Genomic DNA, 24,601 nt, shown 5'->3' with positions numbered 1-24,601 from the left:
CAAGGCAGGTGGATCCCTCAAGGTCAGGAGTTCAAAACCACCCTGAGCAAGAGCAAGACCCCTTCTCTACTATAAATAGAAATTAATTGGCCAACTAAAATATATAAAAAACATTAGCCGGGCATGGTGGCACATGCCTGTAGTCCCAGCCACTCGGGAGGCTGTGGCAGAAGGATCACTTGAGCCCAGGAGTTTGAGGTCGCTGTGAGCTAGGCTGACGCCGCTGCACTCTAGCCGGGGCACAGAGTGTGACTCTGTCTCAAAAAAAAAAAAAAAAAAAAAAAGACCCTATTGCCAAATGAGGTCACTTCTGAGGTGCTGGGAATGAGGATTCCAACATATCTGTGGGGGCTACCATTCAACCCATAACAATATCCAAGCACGAAAAACACTTTTCTGTTTCACAGCTGGACAAACTGTAGACCAGTGCTGGGTAGTACTGAATGGGAAAGATTTCAGAACCACTACTGAGAAGGTAGGCAGTATCCTCAACTCCATCACAGACCCCAAGGCGGTTTCCAAGAGCATAGGACAGTTATTCAGTATTTTTCAATGCGTGTTTGCCTCTGCTCTCCTGGCCCAAGAAAAATTCAGGAAGCTGAAAATATGGAGCCAGATGTTCAAAGCTCTTTCCGTGTGTGTAAGGAGCAGCTCTGGAGGCTTTGGGCCCACACATGTTGAGCTTAGCCGGGGGTGTGCATGCTCTCTGAGAGCCCAACTCAAAACTTCTTCAAGGAAGACTCTTCTTCCTAAATTCCCAGCACCACCTCTCTGGAGACTTGAGGGTTTAATCTCAAAGTAGGACTATATAAAGACCTTAGGCTATTTATTTTCTATAACCAGGATGAATGGACCATTAACTTGATCCTGACAGATTTCTTAAAAGTGTTCAATAAAAGCACTAGGGTTTTATCCTAGCAGTGAGCAGATTCTATTCCAAATCAGTAACCTTGTTTCATTTTTACCCACAATCATTCCTTTTCTTTCCTCTACTTGTCACTGGAGCCACCGTCTCCAAATTCCTAACACCTTTCCATCCTCCTTCCTTCACCATCCTTTTATATCTAAGAATCACCATCCAAGCAACCTGACGACTGTGTTGTTTGGTTACTCATTTGTTCAGCAAAGAGTCGCTGAGCTCTGTGGAGAGCTTGGGATGTAGAGGAGAATCTGACTCTGTCCCTGCCCTCCTGGAGCACAGACAGAGTGATGGATGGAACAACCACAGTACAAAGAAAATCACTCCAGTGGTAGCCGAAAATCTTTCCTCCCCAAGCAAAAATCTTTCCCTTCTTTAGGCCTCTTTTCCCCTGCTCTTTGGCACAGAAGGGAAACCACCACTGAAGCCTGATCCACAAAGAGTAGACCCTTATGTGAAGAGGGAGAGTGAGTGAGGAGTGGCAAGATGAATGTGGACTGCATCCAACACTCCACATCGATGCCCTCATGAGCACAGTTCTCTGGTCTTCCCCCAACCCCCACTTTGGTTCCCAGGTTCTAGGCTACAGGCCAAGGTACTGTGTTTTTCAGAAAGAGGACTTGCCCTGTCTGGATATACCCTAACCCTCCCATTCTATAATCTAACCCTTCTAAAGGGAGGAGTAGAGGTCAGGTAGAAACACAGAAATTAGAGCTATCCATAGGATTCTTCAAGGACACTTTCAAAATCAAATCCACACAATCACACACATACTTACCCTACATACAACTTGAAGCAGGGAAGACAGGAAAGGGTCTCAAGGTGGGAGCAACTGGTTCAGAGCAGCAAGACAGCTGAGAGCCTGCCACAAGAGAGGCACCCTCTGAGGGTCTTAGAGGAAGAGTAGAAACCTCCTTTCCAACAACTGCCCGCCTGCTCTGAAGAGGATAAATGGAGAAAGAAGCTGTCTGTATGTCACTGGCTTCTGCTGCTCCACATCATTTAAAGATTTGAGGTTGGGCCATAGGCGTGCAGGGAGTAAGGCAGGAGGGAAGGCAAGGCTTGTTTTTCTTCCAATTAACATATTCTCTCAAAGTTTCTAGGACTCTGAGACTTCTACTGAAGAATGTAGGCTTTTGGGCAATGATTTCCATACCCCATAGTTTGCTCTGAGATCTGTTATCATTATGTCATGGCCAGGTTGCTACAGATAGGCACAGCCAGGTTGACAGCTCCATAAGAGGAAGTTCCTCCAGAATTGTGTGATTTGCCTACGGCAGTCAAATCTATTTTAGGTGCACTAAGGGCAAATATTTAAAGGAAGCTTATAGTGAATTCTTTAGTAAAGTGAAAAATCACTTTTAGGCTTCAACATAACTCAATTGCTGAGGTGAGGGCAAGAGCCTTATGACTTCATCACTTTACTTTATTATTAATGTTCCTTAGCCATAATCACTGATTCAAACTCAAGTTGGCCTGGCTCCCAGTCTGCGTTCAATTCTACCTCACTGTCTCAAGCATCTCGGAACACCATACGTAGGGCTCTCCCTTAGGATTTGTCCTCTGTGCGAATCTGGCCTGCCAGCATCCAGGCAGCGTCCACCCACCTTTCCAGCCACCGCCTCTCTCTGGAAGTGCTCCAGCTGTACTGTCCTTCCAGTGACTTCCAAAGCCAGCCTCCACCCTTCTTCCCTTAAGCTCAGACTGGGAAAGGCCTCGCTCTTATCCGCCTTCTTCTCAGCCTCCGCCTAGTTAATTCCTGTATAGTCTTTCAATCTTACCTCATATGGCACTTTCTCAGGGAGATGTTCTACATTTGCCCTCCACCCATCCATCCAGGTCCCCCACTGAGGAGCTTCATAGGAACATTCTCCTTGGTAGCGTCTATCAGGGTTTTCTTTACATCCTTGTGTGTATTTGGTTGAGTAATGCCTGTGTAAGCTCTGAAGCCAGAGTTCACCTATTTTGCTCATCACTGTGTCCCCTCACCTAATAGCCCTTGGCACATACACCAGGTATTCTTTACTAAGTAAGGATGTGCATACCTGAGATAGGAAACGGTTACACAACAAGGTTCCTGGTTTTTGTTTTTTCCCAGCATGGGCAGTATTATGGTTCCCTGAGAAATAGAAAATTATAGCACCATGGGTCTCTGGCCTCAATCCTTGTCTAATGATTTGGGTTGGGATGACAACAACATATGATAGAGCCATGTTTTAGAGGAGAGAATAAGATTCCTCCCACCCTTCCTTGAGGACAGGACTGTTGCATTACTAGTGCTTTTACAGTCCATGGAGCTTAGGGGCCAGAGAGGGAAGTCAGAGAAGTAAATAAGTAATCCAATGAAATGAAGTGCTATGATGGGGTAAGAACGGGCATAAAGGAGGACAAAGAAGATCTTATCTGAACCTTGACCTCATCTGGAAGGTTTTTTTTTTCCTTTTACTTATCCTTGACTTGACACTCAGCATCTTGCTTTCTATAGAAAGTGATTTCTGGCCAGGCGCAGTGGCTCACGCCTGTAATCCTAGCACTCTGGGAGGCCAAGGAGGGCAGATTGCTCGAGGTCAGGAGTTCAAAACCAGCCTGAGAGACTCCGTCTCTATTATAAATAGAAATAAATAAATTGGCCAACTAATATATATAGAAAAAAATTAGCCAGGCATGGTGGCACATGCCTGTAGTCCCAGCTACTCGGGAGGTTGAGGCAGCAGGATTACTTGAGCCCAGGAGTTTGAGGTTGCTGTGAGCTAGGCTGACGCCAAGGCACTCACTCTAGCCTGGGCAACAAAGCAAGACTCTGTCTCAAAAAAAAAAAAGAAAGTGATTTCTATACAAAGTCCTGAAGAAGATAGATGTAAGAGGCAGACAATAGAAGGGATAAGGGTGAAGTGGAGAGTTGAGATGAAGAAATATTTGAAAAGTCCCAGAGGTGAGAGAACATGCATATATATGTGGAAAAGAAGTAGCAAGAGGTGAATCTAGAGGACTGCAGTCAGGGGCAAAAGATGTTTGTCTTGAAGTCAATAGAATAAACAAAGGGTTTGGGGGTTTTAGAGGTGTTTTGTTTTGTTTTTTGAGACAGGGTCTTGCTCTGTTGCCCACACTAGAGTGTAATGGCATCATTATAGTTCACTGCAACCCTTAACTCTTGGGCTCAAGCAATCCTCCTGCCTCAGGCTCCCAAATAGCTGGAACTACAGGGACGCGCCACCACACACAGCTAATTTTTTTTCTATTTTTTGTAGAGACATTTTGCTCTTGCTCAGGCTGGTCCCAAACTCCTGACCTCAAGCAATCCTCTTACCTCAGCTCCCAAAGTGCTAGAATTACAGGGATGAGCCACTGTTCCCAGCCCACAAAGAGTTTTAATAGATGAATGACATTATCAGATTTGTCTTTTACAAACATCTTTAAGATTAGTGAGACTAGTATCTGAAGCTCCAGGCACCAGAAACTATGACTAGAACTGCTTTCTCTTGGACGTCAATTTCTCTTGAGTACACCACCCGTTTTCTCTGAGGAGCATTTGAAAGGAGAGAGGCAAGTGCCTAGAACATGCCAATAGATGTAGGCGGAGTGTAGGGAGGTTGGAAATGATGTATGGCTATGTGCTGATCAGGGGTTTATCAACCTTTAGTTTTTTTGGTTTAGCTTGTGAGAAAAGCCCTATAGAAAGTAGTTAACAGGGTTTGCTCTAGATTGCCCTGTTAAAGTAGTTAACAGGGTTTGCTCACTTACCTACTGATGAGCTTGGTACATTTTTTAACCTTTTTCTTTAATAAAAACCACTCCTTGATCAAATTTTTTAACCTCTATTTCATCTGAAAAGTAAGAATAATTATGAACTTTTATTGAAGACTTATACATATTATCTTACTTATATGTGGAATCTAAAAAAGCCAAACTCACAGAATCAGAGAATCAAATGGTGGTTGTCAGAAGCTAGGGGGTTGGAAAATGGGAAGATATTGATCAAAGGGTACAAACTCTCAGTTATAGAGATGAGCAAGTTCTAGAGATCTAATGTACAGCATGAGTGGTGATGGAATATTAATTAATTTGATTGCAGTAATCACTAAAAAATGTATATCAAATGATCACATTGTACAACATGAATATATTCAGTCTTGTCGATTAAAAATTTTTGAATTTTTTAAAAAAGGAAATTATTACATTGACATATATGGAAAGTTTGATTTTAAAATTACCTAAACAGGTACAGATATAAATAATTACTAGTTTACTAAATTTCAGTGGAATTAAATGTCTCATGAATAGTTTTCTATTAGAAACACTGTGTACAGCTAGTTTTTATGGCTCTACCCATTCCTCCAGTTAATGGCTTGACCTGAATTTACTCCTCCCTCTTCTCAGGTTTGCTTGCCTGGTGGTTCAATCCTACCAGACAGAAGCCACGTAGGGAAAGCTTCCGTTTCCCTATGCTCCCGTAATAAGGTTATGTTACTGTAGATAAAAGAGATAAGCTAATACTTGATACTATTTGGGGGGAGAGGGGATTTTTTTTCTAAAATAGCTTTTGATACTTCATATTTTTTCAAGAATATAAAAACAATATCCATAATTTAAAGGCAACAGCTGAATTTTCCAAAAGATAGCTTTAAGTTCTCCTGAATAACATAAACATTTTTACCAACTGAATACTCTCACATACCTTACAAATTTAAAAAAAAAAATGACTCCCAATAATGAAAATAATCACACCTAAAATGCACAACTTAGTACAACTAGTTCCTGTCTCAACATACTCCTTGAACTGAATTAAGGGACTCAGTCACTAGTTTCTGTTGTGTCCCCTGAAATTAGTGCTTACCTGCATTTTTCTGTTGGGTTTAAATACAAAAATGGTACATCCATGATTTTAACTAAGCAAAAGTATGTCTATATGTGACCTAAAAGGCAATAAACAAAAATGAAAATTGTTGTTTTAAATTTCATTTTATAATATTTATTAAAAAGATTTTAATAGATTTTTTAAAAGGAATTTTAGTTGAGCACAAACAAAACAAAGGAACAAAAAAACAAAACTTCCTGAAAGTCTGAGTGACTACTTATATGATGCAGGGTGAATCCTAAGGTTTTCACTGTTTGAAACTTGGGAGCTAATAGATCTATCCTGAAGAAATTATTCTGGGTACTCAAGTCTTCCTTGTAAGACTGTACAGCAAAAATGGGATTGGGTTAAAAATATGAACTTGAGGCCAGGCTCGGTGGCTCACGCCTGTAATCCTAGCACTCTGGGAGGCCGAGGTGGGCGGATTGCTCGAGGTTAGGAGTTTGAAACCAGCCTGAGCAAGAGCAAGACCCCGTCTCTACTATAAATAGAAAGAAATTAATTGGCCAACTAATATATAGAGAAAAAATTAGCCAGGCATGGTGGCACATGCCTGTAGTCCCAGCTACTTGGGATATGGAAGCAGAAGGATGGCTTGAGCCCAGGAGTTTGAGGTTGCTGTGAGTCATGGCACTCACTCTAGCCTGGGCAACAAAGTGAGACTGTTTAAAAAAAAAAAAAAAAATTTTGAACTTGAGATCTCAAAAAGAAATTTACAAGTCTAAGCCAATCTTTTATAGATGAGAAACTTGAGGCCCATTTACTTATTCTACCAATAAGTTTTTATTGTGTTTACATTCTCAATGCTGAAGGTACAATAAAGAACAAGACAAGACACAGTCCAAGGAAAGTGACTTGCCTAAAGTCACAAAGTAAGTTAGTAGCTAAACAGGACCTCTTTGCACTAAACCCCATATTGTTTAATAATACACAACTATTTCTGCACCTGTAAGCACCCTAAGCATCTGGTGAAGGTTCTAAGATAAGATTTTCATATACAATTGATGTAATAATATTTCATCATGCTATATATTATATTCAGAGGTAACGTTATAAGGAGTATATATAATGATAAGGGTATACATTATATTCAGATGCTAGCAGAATCTATATAAAATAACCAGTTTCTTAATTAGCATGCGAAATGGTAATTTTCTTGGAAGTGCTTTTTAATTTATTGGTCATTAGGTATTCCATGTATAAATTTTGACAATCCAAATTATGAAATTTTCAGCTAGTTCTAACATTTTATTTTCAATAAATGACTAAATTTTAAAAGACCTAATTCGGCCGGGCGCGGTGGCTCACGCCTGTAATCCTAGCTCTCTGGGAGGCCGAGGCGGGCGGATTGCTCGAGGTCAGGAGTTCGAAACCAGCCTGAGCAAGAGCGAGACCCTGTCTCTACTATAAATAGAAAGAAATTAATTGGCCAACTAATATATATATATACAAAAAATTAGCCAGGCATGGTGGCGAATGCCTGTAGTCCCAGCTACTTGGGAGGCTGAGGCAGGAGGATTGCTTGAGCCAGGAGTTTGAGGTTGCTGTGAGCTAGGCTGACGCCACGGCACTCACTCTAGCCTGGGCAACAAAGCGAGACTCTGTCTCAAAAAAAAAAAAAAAAAATAAAAGACCTAATTCTACCATTAACCAGTTTACCCACCTAGTCATTCATAGCTTAACCAGTCTGGAAACATTAGTGTATATAATACACAGATACAATTAATAAAATGTTCTGTATCAGAACCTATTTCTTTAAAGGAAAACTTACCAACGCACTTCAAAATTACAATGGCACCTAATACAAAAGAGAAAACAGAGTTTGAAACCAAATCTTTCTTTTGTTTTTGCTTTCCTGCAGATTTAAAAACCTTAAGAAAGCAATAGGGAAGTTCTTTAACACAGGAGAGAATAGGCTCCCTCTACTACATGCAATACTGTGGCCTGAGAATTCCTCTTTAATTAAAACCCAAAAAGGAAAAGGTGTGAAATTTTTATAACTTACAGAAATAAAAAATTTTTGAGATACTCCTGATTGGAAAGTTAGTAATTTATCTTCCAACAAGTCTTATAATCTATGATGAGAAAGATGAGGGGATTTAAAAGCTACCTGTGCTATACCTCTAGTATTACAATACAGAGCTCTAAGTTTGATTTTCCGTGCTTATACTTTTTTTTTTTTTTTTTGAGACAGAGTCTCACTGCCTTGCTCAGGCTAGAGTGCCGTGGCATCAGCCTAGCTCACAGCAACCTCAAATTCCTAGGCTCAAGCAATCCTCCTGCCTCAGCCTCCCAAGTAGCTGGGACTACAAGCATGTGCCGCCATGCCCAGCTAATTTTTTTCTATATATTTTTAGTTGGCCAATTAATTTCTTTCTATTTTTTAGTAGAGACGGGGTCTTGCACTTGCTCAGGCTGCTCTTGAAATCCTGACCTCGAGTGATCCACCTGCCTTGGCCTCCCAGAGTGTTAGGATTACAGGCATAATACTTATACTCCAACTGCTGCACTTCTTCCCCCTGACCATTCATTCTGTTATTTGTCCTTTCTCCCTATATAATAAGCTCTATTGAGGACAGGCACTTGGATTATAAATCTGTGTTCTACCATGGCTCATAGCACATAGCTGGTATGCAATAACTGTAAAATAATACTATAGATGGCAATAAGAATTTAAAAAATGATAGGATCTATTCTGATTCATATATCTATACTCTGAAAATAACTGTAATAATAAAAAATTAAAACTAGATCAAGAACATGTGGTTCCACCTCAAATATCAGGGAATATTAAATGGCAGGGCAGGACTGAGCATTTTTGAAAGGTATGGCCACAAAAAACATCATGGTACATGCTATTCTAAAAATAGCAGCCACTTCTTTTTAAACAGGAAAAGTCAATTTCAAGCCTCAGATAATAAAAGACAGAAGCAAATTGTCAGGAAAGAAAGATATCAGTTAAAAAAAAAAAGACAAGACAATTTGATCTCTGGATTAAGATTTATTTTAATATAATGTATAAGTACTTCATATAATTTATTAATGTCATTTTCTATAGGACACTGTAATTAATTCAGTGACATCAATATTGACCTCATACAGACAAAAGATGAAAGCTGGGTCTTCTTGTGTGCCAAGTACAAAACATGTGCTAAAAAGTTAACATATACAAGAGTTGTAAGAGATCAACTTTCAGGATGACTCAAGTTTACAGTAGTCGCTTCACATGATTTTCCCTCAAGAACTGGATGCCACCCAGTGTTGCCTTGTTTGTGCAAATGCCAGCTCTGGACCATCTGACTACCTCCTTTTACCAGCCCCGCTTTTGCCTGTTTTACTGCTGCCGCTGCTAGATTTGCCAGATGATTTTGAAGAGAAGAGTCTTGTCATGAACTCAGAAACATCAGGCAATTCATGGTTGGAATTCAGCATATTCATTGACTGCTCCATCTCCTGTAGGGAGACAAAGCACAATGATAAATCATATCATATCATTCACTGATATGAATGATTCCTTTGAGTCATTCAACTCCTAACACTTCCTATTAAGGGAGAAAGAAAGGACTAGAACAAGTGAAAGGTTCTGATTCTGAGCGATGATGCTATATCATCCTCAATATCACCCTGATGTACTTCACCTACACATCATTAGTAACTGAGTCCCATACCTCCTTTATACCTTTGATTCTTAGTAAATGCCCAATGAGTGACTACCTAGGGTTTAATTTAGCTTGTGTTTTATAAAGAACTTTTTTTTCTGATAATGGATATATTTGGTCATATTCCTGCTATCTTATTTTGTGTTTTCTGATTAAAATGCTTTCTTTTATTTTAATGAACATTTTTTTAAATTCATGCTTTCTTTAGAAAGCATATACCAGAATATCAATCTTTAAGTACATATCAAGGTATCAGGAAAGTTTAGAAGATAACTACTATATTTCCAAGATTTGAATCCTGAGTCTTAGTAGTAAATCTATGAATACCATATGGCTTGCAATTACAGCATCTAACGCAAGTAACACAAATGTCTTAAACAAGTCACCAGCAAAATCGGATAGGATTTGGCACTTTTTATTTACAGTTTTTGTCCTCTCCTTTATTGAGCCAACAGTCTATAAAGCACAGTTCAATATTAATATAATGATAGTATAATGTCTGCTTCATTTAAATTTCGTGACATTCCAAAAGTGTACTTAAAATTGATTTTAGTTTAGACATGAAAAAAATAGCAAATATTATATTATCTACCACTTTAAATTGAATACTATTAGGGTTTCCCCAAAGGTAGAATTTATATATAGGCTTTTTGTTTGTTTTAGAAATAGGTTCTTGCTCTATAGCTCAGGCTGAAGTGCAATGGTATGATCACAGCTCACTGCAACCTCCAACTCCTGGGCTCAAGCAATCCTCCCACCTCAGCCTCCCAAGTAGCTAGGACTTCAAGTGCTCATCACCATGCCTAGCTACTTTTTAAAAAAATTTTTGTAGGCCGGGCATGGTGGCTCACGCCTGTAATCCTAGCACTCTGGGACGCCGAAGCGGGCGGATTGCTCAAGGTCAGGAGTTCAAAATCAGCCTGAGCAAGAGCAAGACCCCGTTTCTACTATAAATAGAAAGAAATTAATTGGCCAACTAAAAAATATATATAAGGCCGGGTGTGGTGGCTCACGCCTGTAATCCTAGCACTTTGGGAGGCCGAGGCGGGTGGATTGCTCAAGGTCTGGAGTTCGAAACCAGCCTGAGCGAGACCCCGTCTCTACCAAAAATAGAAATAAATTAACTGACGAACTAAAAATATATATACAAAAAATCAGCCGAGCATGGTGGTGCATGCCTGTAGTCCCAGCTACTCGGGAGGCTGAGGCAGTAGGATTGCTTAAGCCCAGGAGTTTGAGGTTGCTGTGAGCTAGGCTGATGCCATGGCACTCACTCTAGCCTGCGCAACAAAGCGAAACTCTGTCTCAAAAAAAAAAAAAAAAAAAAAAGCATCTATTCCAAGCTGGAATGGCAGAAAAAGCTTCATAGAAAAAGAAAGGTTTATGATGTTTCAAAATATTTTATTGCTAAATGTTAGTATATTTACTTCAGTGTTGATCAGAAAGTAATACATCCTACGTAGTCCTTATATCTGTAAGCCAATTAATTCTGTGTGGCATCAGTAGAAGGAAACATCAGGAGTCACATTTGATTAAAAATTCATTCCTTGCAAAGTGCTTTGGACATAGTAAATAATATAAAAGTTATTGGTTTGAGAGCTTCAGAATGAACAGATTCAAAAATAGAGTTGATATATTTTTGCAGGGATTCAAGACCTATTACCATATACTTTTTATTTGTTTGTTTGTTTTGTTTTTGTTATCTGTTTTTTGTTTTTTTTGAGACAGAGTCTCACTCTGTTGCCCTGGCTAGAGTGCCATGGCATCAGCCTAGCTGATAGCAACCTCAAACACCTGGGCTCAAGTGATCCTCTGGCTTCAGCCTCCTGAGTAGCTGGGACTACAGGCATGCACCACCATGCCTGGCTAATTTTTTCTATATATTTTTAGTTGGCCAATTAATTTCTATTTTTTTTTAGTAAAGATGAGGTCTCACTCTTGCTCAGGCTGGTCTCGAACTCCTGAGCTCAAATGATCCGCCCACCTTGGCCTCCCAGAGAGCTAGGATTACAGGCGTGAGCCACCGCACCCGGCTTACCATATACTTTTAATTCTTGATTATTAGGACATCTTAACATATTTGATTTATGTTTAAAATGTTTCTTTTCCTGGCCTTATTTGTAAAAACATCTTCTCCTTTAAAACCTATGAATAGGCTGGGCATGGTGGCACACACCTGTAATCCCAGCACTGTGGGAGGCTGCGGCATGAGGATCACTTGACCTCAGGAGTTTCAGACCAGCCTAGGCAACATAGTGAGACCCCATCCCTACAAAAAAAAACTTTTTTTTTTTTGAGAAAGAGTCCTGGTTTGTTGCCCCTGCTAGAGTACAGTGGCATCATCATAACTCACTGCATCCTCAACTACTGGGCTCAACTGATCCTCTTGCCTCAGGCTCCTGATTAGTTGGGATGACAGGCATGCACCACCACCTAGCTAATTTTTTCTATTTTTAGTAGAGACTACATCTCATTCTTGCTCAGGTTGGTCTTGAACTCCTGACCTCAAGCAAATCCTCCTGCCTTGGCCTCCCAGGGTGTTAGGATTACAGATGTGAGCCACCTCACCCAGCCTCTACAAAAATAATTTTTTTTTTTTTGAGACAGAGTCTCGCTTTGAATATTGAAGCCAATATTCAAAAGAGACAAAGTGGTGGGATTAAATTGGAAACATCCCACTTAGCAACTCTTCTCCCCCTTGCAGAACCAGCATGGTTTTGTGGGTCAGAGTTTGAAAGTCACTATTCTATTTGTTACCTTTGATCTATCTGAATTTCTTTTGTATGTCTGAACACACAAACTGAGTATGTACTCTGAAGAGTTTTGTAAACTACAGATAGCTTATAGGAGCAATCATTTTGCAAAACATTTGGATTAGGTATACCAGGATTATTATACATTTCAACTGTTAAACAGGTGAAGCACATAAAGAGGCTAGGACTAGATAGAATGTTTTAGCTATATGAAGAGACCCAGGCCTTTAACAGGCAGAACCAATTGGAATTTATCTGGTCCAAGGAAAACAATTAATTAAATGCCAGGAACATAATACTGTGTTAACACAACCTCTAGATTAATTTGGCTTGGAAACTAAGATAAAGTTGAAAAATCCCAAGCCACTCAGCCACAATGGCCTGAACAAAGCCTCAGAATATGATTCAAAAATTTACATCTGGGCAATCATCTTACCCGTCTCATGTCAGGATCACTTGTGTTGACCACTTTGGGTAGAAGCACGAATATCAATAATGGAAGAACCATCATCATAACCTGTGGAAGAAAAAAAATTCGGAAAATGTTTTTCCTCCCACTTTACAACTGGTGGAACAAAAACTGCACTTAACAACCAATGATGAAATTGAAGATTCAAATGTTATATATGGAATAAAACTAGCAGCAACCACATCAATTCTATTGAATGAGTTCTGATAGGAAGGTGCTATCTCTCTGACTATGGTAAAGTATTAGAGTCCTAAAATCTAATCTATGCATGTTGGGACTTTTTAGACACCTCACTTCATATTTGTGCCACCAGCTATACTTTTGCAGAGTTTACAGTTTTATTTAACACAAATAGTCTGCAAATGGAACTATCTATTCACTTATTTCAATATGTAGTCTGGTATTGGGATTGGTGATCCTGACCACCAGCTGGGCTGCTCTTTCCAAATGACTCTATGGTTCTTGGAGAAAACACTATATATTACCCTTCAGGGTGGGGAACCTGCAGCCTCAAGGCCACATGTGGCCCTCCAGATCCCCAGGCTTGGCCCCTCAACCAAATCCAAACTTCATAGAAGAAATCTGTAAAATTTGAATTCAGTCAAAAGGCTGCACTCAAAGATCCAGAAGTCCACATGTGGCCCCAAGGCTGCAGGTTCCCCACCCCTGCTGGCCTGCAATATAGTACTAGCCAACAACTTTAGCAACAACAAATGACCTAGATGCCTCTATCACTGGATACACTTCCATGGAATTTCAGAAATGAGAACATGGAAGATGAATAAGCTTTGGAATTTCATTGCTGATTTCTCCTATTCAGTCCTACTCTCCTGCCTCTTTATTTCTAACAGATTCTGGGTACTAATTTATAACTCTCTAGAGGATTTACAGCTCCTGAATATTCCTGTTTGTGATCTAAATAGCTATCAACAAGGCATATGCCCTAAACTTAGACAATTCTAAGACAATAATTCAACTTTCAAAAACACACACACAAAAAGTCAATTTGTTTCTAAAGAATATATTCTATTAGTGTTTTATTATTAGTAACATAACATCAGTTTCATAATACCAACTATTTAAATTACCACAGAATACTTCTCTGTTGACTACATACATTAAAAAAAAGAGAAAGACAAACTTACTTGAGCCAATAGGGCAAATAAATGATGGTACATTCATCAATGGACTAATATACATGTAGTATGATGAGAGAGCTCCATGTATGACTTACCGCAATACTCTTATTCTATATGAAATTTAAAACATTTCAACATAAATAATTATTTATCCAATCTCTGTTGCACATTTCAATGTCAAATCTACAGTACAATTCTCACTATATTCTTTTCATTATGTATTCCCAAAGCCACTTCTTTCCTGAAATCTGCAAATTATTCACAATTACCTTTTCATCCAACAATCAGACTTCAGCTTTCTATCTCACAGGGGTATGAAGTTTTCAACTACCTAGAAGCAAATTAGGGATTAGTAAAATGCTTTATTTTAGTCTGATACGTACCATTGGGTTCATCAAAAAGTCTGTCCAGCCCCATGATTCCCTTTTAATAAAGTAAGAAGGTGGACCTGAAGATTTCATTTGGAGAGGATAGGGCAGTCTGACCACTTCTGATGTTTTGATGTAATTCACATATCTTGCTCTGATAAAGCAACATGAGAAAAGCATCAGTAATTCTATAGAAAACATTACTAGTTAAAAGAATTGCTAATAATATATTAGCAATGTCATATATGTACTTTTAGCTCTTTCCAAAATGCTTTCTCAACTAAACTTCTGATCTTGAAAATCTGATCTAAGTAGTTTTATCTGTGTGTCTCAAATGTTCATCAAAACAAAAAGAAAGAACACTAGACTTGGAATCTTCTAGCTGTAGCTGTCATTACCTAGGCCTGTGGGGTTAGAAAAGTTACTTAACTTCTGTTTATACCAAAAGTTCTTTTAGAATCCTTCCAGCTCTTACGTTCTTTGATCAATTTTTTTTTTTTTTTTTTGAGACAGAGTCTCGCTTTGTTGCCCAGGCTACAGTGAGTGCCGTGGCGTCAGCCTAGCTCACAGCAACCTCAAACTCCTGGGCTCGAGTGATCCTTCTGCCTCAGCCTCCCGGGTAGCTGGGACTACAGGCATGCGCCACCATGCCCGGCTAATTTTTTATATATATATCAGTTGGCCAATTAATTTCTTTCTATTTATAGTAGAGACGGGGTCTCGCTCTTGCTCAGGCTGGTTTTGAACTCCTGACCTTGAGCAATCCGCCCGCCTCGGCCTCCCAAGAGCTAGGATTACAGGCGTGAGCCACAGCGCCCGGCCTTCTTTGATCATTTTTTAGAAATGAATTTATTTTATTATAAACATACCCAAAATACTGGATTTTATTTTTTTTACGTTCTGATACAGACAGTTTTCATGGATGCTTTATAAGTAGACTTAATCTATTTATGTAAATTAGATACCAATGGTATCTCCTTCCAGAGATATTATATTATACATTTCACTCTGTCAAGAGTCCAGAGATTATAACCAGGATCATTTTGTTACTTGCTCAGCTTGGAAGTAATAAATTCATAACCCAAATGTCAATAAGGATAGGAATGAGGTTATCAGTTTTCAGGAGAGATTCTTCCCCCAAAGCCCAGGGTCACACTAAAAGTCTGGCCTTTTAGATTTTAGTACCAAGGGTGAAAGGTAGAACCAAGTCTTAAGTTTAATTCTGACCCCAAGCAAGCCCAATGCTTGCCTCCTACCTGCAAACTGCTAATAAAATCTAAGCCTACGGTTAGAAAATATCAAAACTCCCAGGTGGGGATAGAGTTTATGTTATAGTTTATTCCTGGGGATTTCCTTTACTTTTGGGGGAACTATATATTTTAGAAGGAAATGTCTGTCATATTTTATCCAACATTTCTAAGGTGTTTATTCTGCCAAAATATCAGAAATGGAAGTCCCACATATATTCAAATCTAATTTACCATGTCTACTTACAAATATTGATCAAAATATTAGGATCTTGTATGAATCCCACTTTGTTTTCTACTCTGTCCTATCCCTAATTATTAAAATGATAAGGGCCTTGTGTTTTTTTTTAAACTACTTTTCAGGCATCCAATCAGGAATGTTTCTAAGAAAATGAATCCTACTGGTACAACCAGTTCTTACATGCTAAAGCAGGAAGAACTCTATTTCCAAGGTAAAAAGGCAAAGAAAATTTTGTACAGATGCTCCTTAACTTATGTCCTGAAAAACCCATTGTAAGTTCAAAATATAAGTCGAAATGCACTTAATACACCTACTTAAACATGCCCAGAACACTTACATTAGCCTACACTGGGGCAAAATCATCTAACACAAAGCCAATTTTACAATAAAGTGTTGAATATCTCATGTAATTTATTGAATACTATACTGAAGGTGAAAAACAGAATGGCTGCATGGGTACTTGAAGTAAAGTTTCTACTGAATGCATATCACTTTTGCACTATTATGAAGTCAAAAAATCATAAGTTGAACCATAATAAGTCATGGATCATCTGTATTTAAAACAGTATTTCTATTTGCTGAGACTACTTTATTCAAAATTCAAACATAGCAAAAATAATAAATAAAAATAAAACATTAGGCCAGGCGTAGTGGCTCACGCCTGTAATCCTAGCACTCTGGGAGGCCGAGGCAGGTGGATTGCTCAAGGTCAGGAGTTCAAAACCAGCCTGAGCAAGAGCGAGACCCTGTCTCTACTATAAATAGAAAGAAATTGGCCAACTAATATATATAGAAAAAATTAGCCGGGCATGGTGGCACATGCCTGTAGTCCCAGCTACTCGGGAGGCTGAGGCAGCAGGATTGCTTGAGCCCTGGAGTTTGAGGTTGCTGTGAGCTAGGCTGACGCCAAGGCACTCTAGCCTGGGCAACAAAGTGAGACTCAGTCTCAAAAAAAAAAAAAAAAATTATAGCTTTTAGTAGGCAAGTATTTCCTTTTGTTTAACAATTCTCATTCTCTCTGATATTGTTTTCAATATAAAGAAAACTAGTATATGTAATGGTAATCGTAATCTACATATCCCCCATTTCTAAGCTTGCAATTCTAAAATATATAAAAAGTCATGTTAAATCCTTTAATGTTTAGATTTAACATAGTAGCCTTTTACCTATATATATTTAAAAACCATTATGTTTCTAAAAAGATATGAGAAAGTTAATACCTAAGGAAGTTCATCTACCTTGAAATAATCCATTTATTCCATTAAATATTTTTATAAACATATTTATGACATACTACCTCCCACTGAAGCTTTGCCCTTGTTCTAACTAGCCAAAAGCAAGAAATATGATCAGAATTTGGACAAAGTAAAATATTCTAAAGCAACAATTTATCTTCAAAAATAGGGTGGAGGAATAATCTGTTTCTAAGGAATGCATTTATTAGTGGCATTATAGTATTGGTTTCCTGATAATATCAAGAATATTCTCTTGATAACTGTCTCTGTTTACTATACACACTAAAAGAGGAGAACAAAAACACCACATGATTATCAATAGGAGCTAGTTATATAAGTGGTGACAAACCTATCAATGGACTAATATGCAGCTAATATAAAAGATGAGACAGTTCCATGTGTGACTCACCCTGTTTGAATTATGGCATATTTATATATTAGATGTTAAAAACTTTCAATGTCAAAAAAAAAAGGCAAAAAAAGAAGAAAAAGATTTTAGAAGTAAAAACACATCTCTATTATGTCAGCTCAACTTTGGGTCTTTACAAATTAGCCTATATATGCTTGGCACATACCAAAAAGGTCAGTAATAAAATAGAGCTCCTTCACCCTCAAAACTGTTTTTGCCTTTCTTTGCATGACTTGTACTTTCTTATTGCAACATAGAGTAATACTGTAATGATTCAAATAAAGAGGAGAAATCATTACCACTTAAAATTGCTTCATATACTTTCTGGTCAGATTAGACCAAAGAGAGTGTCACTGCCCCGAGACACTAAAAAAATAAATAAATAAAATCGATCCATTATAATGGAAGGCTGAATCTGAAGACTGTGGACATCTACACAACTATTTCTAACTTGAAATGGGTTTTGCTATTCCACATCCACAGTTTAAATTATTTTCACCTCAATTTCAAAGAACATGTTCATTGACTTAGAAATTCTGAAATTCTTTCCTACTCTGTCAGCCTCTAACCATGTGCTTTTCATCTTATCACCATTCTCACTTTAACATAAACTCCACATTGTAGCCTGTTTTCCCTAGTTATTAAATTTCCTTTGCACAGTTAATATTTTAGAAAGGACTATAGAAATTTCTAGATCAACATAGTATCAAATAGGTAATAAAGGGTATTATCAAAATATTCCAATGAAAAACAGTTGACAAATAGTCCCAATTTAGAAAAGTTAAATTATTTCCAACTTTAATAATCACATTTCAATTATAACTTTCACAATGCTTTTGCTCCTATATTAAGTAATCTTACATTTTCTCTATATAATTATATTAGGAGCTTTAAAATAAATTTAAGCCAGAGCAGGAAGAAGTTCAACTTTATAATTTCATCAATGTCTAGATTAAAACATCATGAGGATATTTAAAATGTTTTAAGAAACATCTGTAGTTTAAATAAGAAAACTTCAACTTTACTGATTCTAAAGCCTAGTTTTTGGAAAAATTAAATTGGGTGCCCTCACCTCATTTTTCCTTTTGAAGTGATATCCACTCGGACAGGATCAAATCTGTAAGCTGGAGATATAACTTCTACTACATAAGATCCAGAAGGTATGTCATGAACTACAAAACTGCCATCTGTCCTGGAAAAATGAAAATCATATTTAGTTACTTGTGATCAACAGCTTACTTAGTCTGTTCTTATATTTTAAATAATCTGTTAACTCCCAAATCAACTCCCCCCAAAATAACATTAAAAAACAAAAAACCTGGCAAGAATTGTCATACACTTCAGCTTCCATAATTACACCAAAAAGGTTCTGAAAATACCCAAGACCACTCCACGGTGGCAGAGAACCCTGCCATAGAAATTACTTCTACTTCTGGGTAGAAGATGACAAGTGACAGGAACATAGTGCCTATTCTGAAGGCATACCTTCATTTAGGGTTCCAATTTTGCCAATCCCCCCAAATATTTTCTTACTATTAAAAATGGCATTTTGTTCTACTTTTAATTTGAATTTTGTTGGCCTTCTTTCTTTCTCACAAATAATAAAAGGTATTTGAGTACCAATTGTTCCATTTGTTATAAATAATTCCCATTTAGCTTGATTACTTCTTTTTGGACATGTAGAATCTTTAAATGTTTATGTAGTTAAAACCATCATATTTTCCTTACTGATTTCTTCTAAACCTTCTACACTTAGAAAACCAACTTATCAAGAACTGATAATTTAATTTCACAGATCAAAATTAATTTGTTTGGAAAATCAGAAACTGCTATTCCGAGGAAAAAGGTTTGTTTCAGGAAAACAAAAGGTTCTAAAAGGATCAACTGTATCAGAGAATTCCCAGTATTACAACATGTTAAAAGAATGCTTCTTAAATCATTAGGCTCTTTTACAAAGGAATAATTAATACTAATCAAATCCACAATATTTACTAGAAAGATGAAAATGTGTTTGTTACTTCAAAGTACACATTATACCAAAACAGAATTGAAATGTAAACAAGTTAATTTATTCCTGGACTGGACATCTTCCATTTGCTTTCCTGATCCACTCTCCACCTATCACCTCTCTGCAGATTGGAGGAAGGGTAGAAAATGAGTTTAGTATATTTCCCTCAGCTCTCTGAGAGGCCACATCTAAGAGGCTGCATAAAAGGACACAGCTCCTCTCAAGGCAGCCTTTTCTTCCTTTCAAAGTTCTAGTAACTTCTATTCCCTTCCTCTCTCAGGCTTAGAGGCCGTGATAAAAGCCTTGAGATTGTATGCTCCAGAGTACCACAAAATCTGCTTGTTTCCCTATACCACAACTACATTGTTTAATCTTTTCATTAAACTCTCCTTAAATTATTTTTTTCTTAAATGTTTTATATAGACAGGGTCTCACTGTGTTTCTCAGGCTGATCTCGAATTTCTGGCCTCAAGTGATTCTCCTGCCTCAGCCTCAAAAGTGCTAGGATTGCAGGTATGAGCCATCACATCCCATCTCTCCTTAAATTATTCTAATTTGAGTGCATCTTCTGTTTCTTGATGGGTCCCTGACTGAACCAATTTCAAAACATTTTTCTAGATACAGAAAAAAACAAACTGATAACTGTGTAACACAAATAATATCAGAACTAAATACCTAAAGAAAAAGCAATGATATTTTTCATCCTAAGGTAAATGTTTTACTTAAGCAGATACATTTTATAATAAAAATTTTAAAACTTGGCTCATGCCTGTAATCCTAGCACTCTGGGAGGCTGAGGTGGGAGGATCGCTTGAGGTCAGGAGGTTGAGATCAGCCTGAGCAAGACTCTGTCTCTATTAAAAATAGAAAAAAAATCAGCCAGGGTTGGTGGTGTGTACCTGTAGTCCCAGCTACTCAGGAGGCTGAGGCAGCAGGATCCCTTAAGCCCAGGAGTTTGAGGATGCTGTGAACTAAGCTGACACCGTGGCTGACACCCGGGCAACAGAGCAAGACTCTGTCTCAAAAACAAAACAAAACAAAACAAAAAACAACTCTACAACATATAGGTCTTGTTGGATCCTGATATAAAAAAACAATTATAGGATGGGCACGGTGGCTCATGCCTGTAATCCTAGCACTCTGGGAGGCTGAGGCGGGTGGATCGTTTAAGCTCAGGAGTTCAAGAACAGCCTAAGCAAAAGCAAGACCCCGTCTCTACTAAAAATAGAAAGAAATTACTTGGACAGTTAGAAATATATGGAAAAATTATATACAGGTAGTCCCAGCTACTCCGGAGGCTGAGGCAGGAGAATTGCTTGAGCCCAGGAGTTTCAGGTTGCTGTGAGCTAGGCTGATGCCACAGCACTCCAGCCAGGGCAACAAAGTGAGACTGTCTCAAAAAACAAACAAACAAACAAACAAACAAACAAAAAAACCAATTATATACAAGTATTTTTATATAAGTACGTAGACGTAAAAATAGACTGGGTATTAGATTATATTAGGTATTGTTATTCATTTTATTGAATAATGCTAATATGATTTTTAAGTTCTTATCTTTTAGAGATATATACTAAAGCTTTTACAAGTGAAATTATATTATGCTTTGAACCATTTAAATATATCCCAGAAAAAAAATAAAGTACAGAGAAGACATGAAACAAAACAGTAGGTTGCAATGAGTATCTAAGGATTCACAAAGCTATTCTGTGTATTTTATGTATGTCTGAATATTTCTATAATAAAAAGTTCAAAAAGTATAGCGCATAGTCTTACTTACTATGTCGAAAAATGGAATACTACCTAAGTGTCCAAAAACAGAGGAATGGTTAAATTGTGATTTATATGCACAGTGATGATAAGAAATGGCATGAGACATCTTCTGCCCCAGCTTGCCTCATCTCCATTAGCCAAGTCCCAAGCCACCTCCAATAAGCATAAATAAAAGTCTACATGGTAGTTATTCAAAATAGATACAATACAAATTACCCCACTTCCAACAAAATTGTCACCATAAGCTCCTCATATTAATTCTGAATCAACCTTTTTATATACAAATGGAAGGAAATGCTATCAAAAGCTATTCACAAATATTAAGTGAAAAAGAATGGTTACAAAATATTATATATATTTTACTATTAAAAACATAAGTCATATGATTCCAAAAAAAGCTGAGGAAAAAAACCCAATAAAATTTAAGGGTTAATTCTACTTTCTTTTCAAAATGAAAGCAGAGGCCAGGTGCAGTGGCTCACGCCTATAATCCTAACATTCTGGGAGGCGAGGGAGGTGGATTGCTCAAGGTCAGGAGTCCGAAACCAGCCTGAGCAAGAGCGAGACCCCGTCTCTACTAAAAATAGAAATTAATTGGCCAACTAAAAATACATAGAAACAATTACCCAGGCATGGTGGCACATGCCTGTAGTCCCAGCTACTAAGGAGGCTGAGGCAGTAGGATTGCTTGAGCCCAGGAGTTTGAGGTTGCTATGAGCAACACTGACACCACAGTACTCTAGCCAGGGCAACGGAGTGAGACTCTGTCTCAAAAAAAAGAAAAAAGAAAAAAGAAAAGAAAAGAAAAAGAAAATAGAAATGCTTTTCAAAAGAACTATGGACTACAGAAGAGTAAAGAGGCCAAATGGTCAATTAAGGCTAATTTTACAAAGCTTTACAAGAGCTTTATCATTAAAACATCACTAATTAGGGTAAACTCTAACAAATGCCCCAATGCCATATTTTTAATGACAGATGGCATGAAAATACGGGTTGTAAATGTATCATTATTTATTAATCTGAGGTTGAAATTCTCATTCAAGGGCACCTGGATGATCTGAACAAATCTGCAAATCAGATTTAGAATTACATGTCCACATTTGAGTTGTCTGATTGTCAGATACCACTTGCTGGTGTATAAAAGCATCAAAGAAATATTTCCTAAATATTTTCTTTCAGTTTGCAGTTCCACTTTCTAAGCAGGGGTGGAAAGATTTAAAACATCATACATGCACCAAACATTTAATAAGCAGGCTGCTGCAAAACTAGTGCTAACACAAATACATCCCATCTTTTAATACAGACAGAAATTCCATTTCTTCTAATAGCTGGAAAGGACAAAAGCGTGTAAACAACGTAAAGAAACTCTAGTCTCACATAAATGACAAATGTGATATAGCTAATCCCTTAATGAATTCAAGTGTCAAAAAGAACAACAATCCCACCTCTAGGCAAAAAAGAAAAAAAGTGCTTTGATTAGGGACTTCAGGGCCCATTAATTTTAGAAACAGTAACATTAGCTTCCCAGTCTATGTCATCAATAGAAGCCCTTTGGGCTTTGAGAATTCCCATTTGTTTAGCATCCTTCTACACAACATCAAGCTACCAAAAGACTGAAATAAATGCAAAAAGCGACTAGGTTCTAGGGAAAACAAATGAGATGCAAAGGAAAGAATCCAGCAAGAGACAAATAAGGATCTACCTGTCCCCAGGGTCCAGGAGTGGTCGTCCCCATATAGGGCCAAAATGAGGTTGAAAATAACTGATTCTACTGCTCTGACCTGGGATGAGCGCCTGCCATCTTCATTTCTGAGGTAGGGGACCAGAAAGGGGAAAGCGTCCGACTGCCTCCCAAGGTCTCCTGGCAGACCGTTAGCAGCACCCGCCCCTTCAGTCTGAGACAGCGACGTTGTCCCACCCTGACACTTGGCTCTTCTAGTGGGATCCCCCTCCGGCCTCCATCCCAACGGATTTCCCGCTGCCCTCATTGCTCACTTAAGGAAACCGACGTGCTCTTCTCCGTCTACTAGCACTCGGGCCGCGGAGATCCAGTCCTGGGGCTTCACCCCTGGGACAACTGCACGCCCCTCAATCTTGAAGCGGTCTCCTATGCCGACCCCACTCCCTCCAGACCCCTCGGCAGCAGTCCCGGGCACCTCCGAGCTCTGGGCATCCCCTGATAGGAGCAGCAGCAGGACGGAGAAACAGCCCCACAGAGCGGCAGCCATGACAGCGGCTCTCAGCAGCCAGGCCGGCAGCCCCGGAAGCCCTCCCGGTCTCCCAGCCTCCACCGCTGCCGCCGCCGGCCAGATGTCGTCATCACCACACGCCGGATTCCGCACGAACCGCGAGCTCCAACTAGAGGGGAGAGGTCTGGGCCAATCAACTTGCGGGGCGGAAGTGCTGCCCGGAACGGCCAGCGCTGAGGGTTTGAGGGCGGTGCGTAGAGTGTGTTGCAGGTGCGGGTGAAAGGGGCCGCCCACAAAGCGAAAGTGTTGAAGTGTGTTGCTGTGTCAGCCACAGAGGCCAAGGACCTCACAAGAGAAAAGGATAACGAGACTGAGAGGGGCGAGGATCTGAAGTAGTGTCTGTAAATGAGGCGCTCCGGCTCCGGGAGAAACAAGTCCTGAAAGAGCTTTTAAAAAACTTCTAGAGACTCCCAAAGACATATGAGATGAAAAGGCTCTTGTTCGTGTGTGTATTGAAAGGTGATGTTTGCTGTCTCTTTATACCTGGAAAAATACACATAAACTGCTAATTAAGGGTTGCCTCTGGTGAAAGGGTCGGAGGACAATTTATCTGACACTACACCATTCGTTCCATTTTGAATGCTTTATCGTGAGCACAACAGCAACATTGCGGGGTTGGGAGGGGCGCTGTCAGTGTGGATCATTGGGCTGTAGCCAAGATTTCGAAGATCACCTGCTCCAGTCTTTTCATTTTATTGATGCTAGAAAGGCAAGTGACTTGCACAAGGTTTTTTTGGCCCTAAACATGGCTGTCTCTACCACAGATCCTTAGTGAAGATTATTGAGGGCAAGGCATGTTTTTGCCCTGTGTACTCTTAGAGTTAGCTTCCCGGGAAGAGCAACAAAAATTGAAGAAAGACATACAAGGGCCAAGTACTCTACCCTGGCTGGGAGTTGGTACCTGGGGCTACCCATATACTCTAGTCTCCGTGGCATCAGCTGCTGCTGCGTTGGGGTACTTTCCCTTGTCTTTTTCTAAAGATGGTTATTTCTTCACACTTGATGTTTGCAAAGAGTAGGGCTGGCTCAAGATCAGGAGTTTGAAACCAGCCTAAGCAAGAGCGATACCCCATCTCTACTAAAAATAGAAATTAATTGGATAACTAAAAATATATAGAAAAAATTAGCCGGGCATAGTGGTGCATGCCTGTAATCCTAGCTACTCAGGAGGCTGAGGCAGAAGGATCGCTTGAGCCCAGGAGTTTGAGGTTGCTGTGAACTAGGCTGATTCCACAGCACTCTAGCCAGGGCAACAGAGTGAGACTCTATCTCAAAAA

At 39.0% G+C, this 24,601-nt stretch overlaps 1 protein-coding gene across 1 annotated transcript; it reads right to left on the bottom strand.

The window, feature by feature from the left end:
* Positions 1-8,761: 8,761 nt before the first annotated feature.
* EMC7 (ER membrane protein complex subunit 7) lies at positions 8,762-23,382 on the bottom strand. Its single transcript, XM_012742882.3, has 5 exons — positions 23,071-23,382; positions 18,367-18,486; positions 14,178-14,316; positions 12,623-12,703; positions 8,762-9,227 (listed from the first exon to the last, which is right to left on the bottom strand). Exons 1-5 carry the CDS (start codon positions 23,301-23,303, stop codon positions 9,075-9,077), a joined length of 726 nt encoding a protein of 241 aa, XP_012598336.1. The 5' UTR covers positions 23,304-23,382; the 3' UTR covers positions 8,762-9,074.
* Between the last annotated feature and the right edge of the window lie 1,219 nt (positions 23,383-24,601).

The sequence above is a fragment of the Microcebus murinus genome, chromosome 6 (assembly GCF_040939455.1).
Source record: "Microcebus murinus isolate Inina chromosome 6, M.murinus_Inina_mat1.0, whole genome shotgun sequence".
Lineage (NCBI taxonomy): Eukaryota > Metazoa > Chordata > Mammalia > Primates > Cheirogaleidae > Microcebus > Microcebus murinus.
This window is presented reverse-complemented; position numbering and strand designations above follow the sequence as displayed.